The sequence below is a fragment of the Frankliniella occidentalis genome, unplaced genomic scaffold (genome assembly GCF_000697945.3).
Source record: "Frankliniella occidentalis isolate FOCC.00 unplaced genomic scaffold, Focc_3.1 Scaffold186, whole genome shotgun sequence".
Lineage (NCBI taxonomy): Eukaryota > Metazoa > Arthropoda > Insecta > Thysanoptera > Thripidae > Frankliniella > Frankliniella occidentalis.
Genome location: NW_026267312.1, coordinates 451,011 through 456,530, shown reverse-complemented (window position 1 = coordinate 456,530; position 5,520 = coordinate 451,011). Strand labels below are relative to the sequence as shown.

Sequence of the window (5,520 nt, the reverse complement as noted above, 5' to 3'; positions counted from 1 at the left end):
CTAGATAGAAAACAAAATATAAAGGACACAATTTTTTTTATCAAAACAACCTATACAAAAATACCTCATGAGCCAAGAATGGCATTATAAACAAAGAATTTTCCAAATATAGATTTTGAGATTTGTTCCGTGAAACTCTTATTAAACAGTCAACATGTCATAGACTTTAAAAAAAACACAAACATAACTGTACCAAGACACATTAAAATGCATCTTTAACACGTCTCTGAATGAAAAATAAATACCTAATACGATCAAGTCTTCATGATTTTACACTAATGATGTTGTTTCTTCATTGAGAAGTTCACGTACCCTACAATTAAACTCTATGAGACAAATTTTACACTCAGCAACAGGCAAATTAACTAATGGAGCAGAGAAAGTCACTGTTTCAGTCTTCTGGAGAAATTCTTCCACAGTTATTTCTCTTGTTCGAACAAAGTCATTTTGGTATTGAGAAGAGGTAGGCCTATCTTGGGCATTTCCGTTAAGCTGTTGCATCAATTCCTCTTCACTTTGAATATTGAGTACTTCCATCAAATCTTTGATAAGCACCCAACATTGAGAGGAAGGTTCATCACAAAAAGAATAAAGAGGTGGCGGTGTGACTTCTGAAGAAAACATATCAATCTCACTTTCTGAATCGCTTTCAACAGCAGGTGCTGACTGAAGAGCAAGATCTCCTTTGTAGGTTACAGGATCTACCAAAAATACAAAGAGAACAACACAGGATTAGAGATAGCGCATTGGATAAATGATGAAGTCTTCATTCAAGAGTATTTACTTACCAAATATTGTTGAAGGACCATGGAATTTCCATGGTGGAGCAGGCAAACCCTGCACGTCTGCTAAATGTAACAGTAGCAGCTTGTGAGCAGCACTGTCAGGTTCAACAATTGAAAGTGGAGTTTCATCAGCATAAGTAGCCAGTGTTGGATCAGCACCGTACTCAAGTAATAAGCGTAGCATTTCAACATTATTTGATTCTGCAGCTTCATGCAATGGCCTAGAACAGAAAAGTGGCATAATGAATTTTAGTTGCAAGTCTCCAATTAATAACACCAGTATGTAGTAAAAAAGGCTATTCAAAACTGCTACAGAAAAACACCGACAGACTTCCGTCCAACCTGACCTGTCAATTGTTAATGCCATTCATTGTGATACCATTATGAAGATCACATTTGCAACAAGACATGTTGTGGTTGTTTCCGTAGCAGTTTGAGATAGACTGCACTATAAATACAATAGTCTGAGAATGCTTTCGGGTAAACATACCTAATACCTCCTGTAGCACTGCAACTAACATCTGCTCCATTCTCCAGCAAAATCTTAGACAGCTCAACATGACCCCGGCGAGCTGCCTCATGCAATGGTGTGTACCCTGCATTATCAGCAACACGAGGTGAGACATTTAATTTTTCAATAGCGTACTGAGCAACTTCCTGAAAGTAAGAGAAGAATTGGTAGTAATTAATCCAATGCAAAACACAATAATGTAAAAGAGGAAATGAAAAAATTTGGTTCTACCGCATAGCCAACTCGGGATGCTCTATGAAGAACAGTATCTCCATGACTACGATTTATTACCCAATTACGTAAAGTCACTTGAATTTGTTCTTCAGTTAAAGGTGTTCTTGCTACAACAGGCACAATCTGCAATGTAAAAACTAATTAAAATTGGCAAATTTAGTTAAAGTGTATACATATTAAATTGATGTACATGTATATATTGCATTGATTACATTGTAATTTTATACTAACTTTTTCTTTCTCAACATCAACTTCAATTTTTTTTGCATCTTTTCTCACTCTCTTCTTTTTGCGGATATAATCAAATCCTGAGCGAAACTTTCGCCTCAATCTAACTTTCTTGCGTATAACAGGAGGTTGTGAATCCAAACAATCTTTTGACAATGAATTTTCAACATCAATAGAACTTTTCTTGGTATCTCCTCCACAAGCACTTTCTTTACTAATCATTTCTGTTTTGACGGTATTCTTCTGTTGCTTTGAGTTTAGAACAACTTTGCTCCTGCGTACAAGGGCAGCGCTTCTCATGACAGGCCGAGTGTTCGACCCTTGCTGGACATTTCTTGGTCTTAATACAATACCATCAGTTTGGGTACCATCCAGTTTCTTTGATGGTTTGCCATTTGTTGTTTTTGGTATTACTAAAATACGCTTCCGTAAAGATATCTGTCTTACAGGTAACCGTTCTGGCTTTCTCTTGTTTGGAATAGATTTCACTTTCAATTTTTTATTATCCAGTGCTTTTGAATCACTTTTGGGTGACACTTTTTCAGCTCCAAAAACTGATTTGATGAAGTCTTCAGACACCTTAGAAGTGCTCTTCTTCTTGTTAGTGTCCTTCTTTAAATTAGAATCTTTGCTACTTGTGCTGGGTTCATTTAGTTTTAATTTTAGGGTGCTTTGCAGCTTAGCTTTCATTCCAGAAATGTCATAAATTTTGAGATTTTCACTTTTTTTCCTGCTTGCTGGTTTAGAAACTTTTTCCACAAGTTTGTCTACAATGCTATGCCTTCCACCACCCATTCTGTTTTTAACAGAGACAGGTTGTGAAGCTGAGGACAAAGCATCTTCAGATTCTAAATCTGGGCAGGTGGATATGACGTCCAATTCACTATTAGGTCTTGAACATCGGCTTGGTAAGGAACTATTAGCTGCAGATTCCTTTCCAGAATTAATCAATGGAGATTTTGGACAGTCCATATCCACATCAGAAAATCTCTTGGACATATTGATTAGAACTGGAGGCATCCTCAGGGAACGTTTATACTGAAAAACTTCTTCCTCCCATCCTGGCCGGAAATCAGATCCGTCCCCTTTGGGTCGGAGGCACACTCTTTCAACTTCCACAATCTTAGTACGCAATCTAATTTTGACACTTTGAGTCTGAGGAGCATTCAATTTTTCAGGGTTTTCATCTTCAGAAGGTTGAGGTTCTGATGAGCATCCTGCATTGTTTCCACTTTTAAGATCAATTTGGTCATTCAGTGGTGTTTTTGCTGGAGAGCTTTCTTTGCTTGACGTCTTCCTTCTTCTGGTTGGGGATCTGACAATTTCAACTTTCGATTGACTTCTACTGCTTAAGTCTCTCTTGCCTAAAGTTTCTTTCCTGGAGGACCTTTGTCCAGATGTTCGAGTTCTGGCAGATCTAAGGGACTGATCATCACTTGACAGAGAAGCACAGTCCTCGTCAATAACTGATGAGGCTCCTTCTGAGGCATCAGAATCTGGTTCATTCTTAATCACTTTATTCAACCTTCTATTTCTTCTAGTAGAGTGATCACTGGAGTTTGTCGATGAATTCTTTACTTTGACTATTGATTCTGTACTCGATACTATATTCTTAACTTGTCTGAGAACCTTGTGATTTTCAGAAGCATCTGGACTAACTGGTGGGCTCCTTGCAAGTTTCTTATTGAAATTATACAAATTATTATCACATGTATAGGTAGATTGCTTCTGGATGTTTTTCTGCAATTGCTTCTTTGGACTTGTAAAACTTTTGCCAGCTCCTAATTGCATCTCAAAGTCCCTGCAAGATTGGGCCCAGGCACCTTGGCTGTCATCACTCTCAATGGCCTAGGAAAGAAACCAAAGTTAAGGGATACCAATTTTGGTCTACACTGCTCATCTGACACAGATCACGACAAGGATTATGCGCGAGGATACATACTGTCGATGCGCCAGCTGGCAGGGGCTCGAATACGGGGGCCACAGAGGCAAACGGGGGTTCATCGGCACACAAGGTAGCCGACGAGGAAACGACGGCAGTCCTCGTGGCGTCGGGGGTGGCCGATCTGGACATGGAAAGGCGAGGCATGCTGTAATACTGAACTCCAAAGGACTAGGAGTGATCGCGGTGCTCACACAACTCACCCCGCAGCCGGAGCCGCGGCCACGGCGGCGTCCTGGGCGGGGACCTGGACGGGGTCGAGGACTGGCGCTCGGACAGGGTCCAGGACGCCGCGGCGCACGACGTGGGGGTCCTCCAGGGCCGACGTGCTAGGCTCCATGCCCAGGCCCGACGCTGCAACAGGAGCAAGGCTGGCACTCGGTCGGCACGCAGGGCGAGGAGGCCAGGGCCGGGGCAACGGCGCGCACTCACTGGAGGCTGCACAGGGGGGCTCGACGGACTCCGCGGCGAGCGGCGAGGACGAGGCCAGCCAGGACCGCACCGCCTCCGCGGCGGCGTCCCCGAGTTGCTGAGCAAAGAGGACGACAAGGTGAGCAGGCGCGCAAGGCGACACCACACCACGCGTGCAGTGGTTCAACCGTCAGGCGAGACTCACCATTTTCATTTCAGCCTTGGTACGGATGCGAGCCGGGCCTTCGGGGACGTCCGGTACGCTGGGTGGCGGAGGCCGCGGGGACGGCGCGGGGGCGGAGAACGGCGCAGGGGCGGCGGGGGCGGCGGGCGGCGCGGGCAGCCCGTCCAGCAGGTAGCCCGAGGCGGCGCCCGGGGGCAGCGCGGGCGCCGAGCTGCTGGGGTACAGCGAGCTGCGGTTCGACGAGTACCTCGGCAGCAGCGGCGAGTGGTGCGCCACGGGCTGCGACGCGGACGCGGGCAGCGCCGACGGCCACGGCAGCGTGGACACCCGCGGCAGCGCCACCTGGGGCGGCGGCTCGACGCGCTCCTCGCGCCGGGGCGGGCCGGCGGGCGGGCCCCGCTGGAAGAACTGCGCCACGCTGAAGTCGGGCATGTAGTGCATGCGCGGCACCACGGCGCTGCGGCGCGGCGGCCGCGGCGCCGAGGACACGTGCGACGCGGCCCGCGCCCGCGGCGGCTGCAGCAGCGCCGTCGAGTCGCAGTCCTCGGGCTCGGGGTCCACGTCGGGCCAGGCCGTCGAGTCGGCGGACCGCCGCACAGTGCGCACGGACAGGTCCACCGGCGAGACGGTCTCCACGCGCTCCTGCGGGAACAAGAGGCTGCTCAGAGACTGGGCTGACTGGGCTCTCTCGTCGCCGTCCACTCCACTTACGGCGCGCATCCTCTTGGCGGGCGGCCCTTCAGACTGCGAGGGGCTCGGCCTCACGAGCGCCGCGGCGGCGCCCCGCGCGGGGACGTCAACGCGGGGCTGGGGGGCCTGGGGCGGGGCCGGCGCGGCCTGCGGCGGGGGGGCTGCGGGCGAAAACAAACAGTGAGTGGGGGCCGTCCGGGCGAGGCGTGGTGGGGCCCGAAACGTTTAAGAGGTTACAAGTATCATGGACCCCCCTTACTTTAGGCCTAGGATCACCATTCATAGAGATCCCATATGGGGTCCCTGTGAACTCCAATGGCGTTCCTGAACCTAATTGGAGGCCATAATGTTTGGCGCCCTATTCCCCGAGGGCACGTAGTATGTGAGTCCAGTTAAACTTACCCCTGGAGTGGCTCGGCGCCGGCGGCTGAGGAGGCTGGGGCGGCTGCAGCGGCTGCAGCGGCTGTGGAGGCGGCCGGCAGGAGGCGCAGCCGCAGGCCGCGTGGTGGGAGGGGTAGTAGGCGGGCTGGGGGGC

General features: G+C 49.1%; 1 protein-coding gene across 2 annotated transcripts; it reads right to left on the bottom strand.

The window, feature by feature from the left end:
* Positions 1-6: 6 nt before the first annotated feature.
* On the bottom strand, positions 7-5,503 carry LOC113211430 (uncharacterized). Of its 2 annotated transcripts, XM_026429794.2 has the most exons (11): positions 5,388-5,503; positions 5,007-5,146; positions 4,317-4,937; positions 4,133-4,229; positions 3,904-4,054; positions 3,701-3,824; positions 1,762-3,606; positions 1,528-1,653; positions 1,276-1,442; positions 789-1,006; positions 7-701 (listed from the first exon to the last, which is right to left on the bottom strand). In XM_026429794.2, exons 2-11 carry the CDS (start codon positions 5,013-5,015, stop codon positions 271-273), a joined length of 3,789 nt encoding a protein of 1,262 aa, XP_026285579.2. In that variant the 5' UTR covers positions 5,016-5,146; positions 5,388-5,503; the 3' UTR covers positions 7-270. The 2 variants fall into 2 exon arrangements, with proteins under 2 accessions (XP_026285579.2, XP_052128049.1); XM_052272089.1 differs by having other exon boundaries at positions 3,904-4,229.
* Positions 5,504-5,520: the final 17 nt, after the last annotated feature.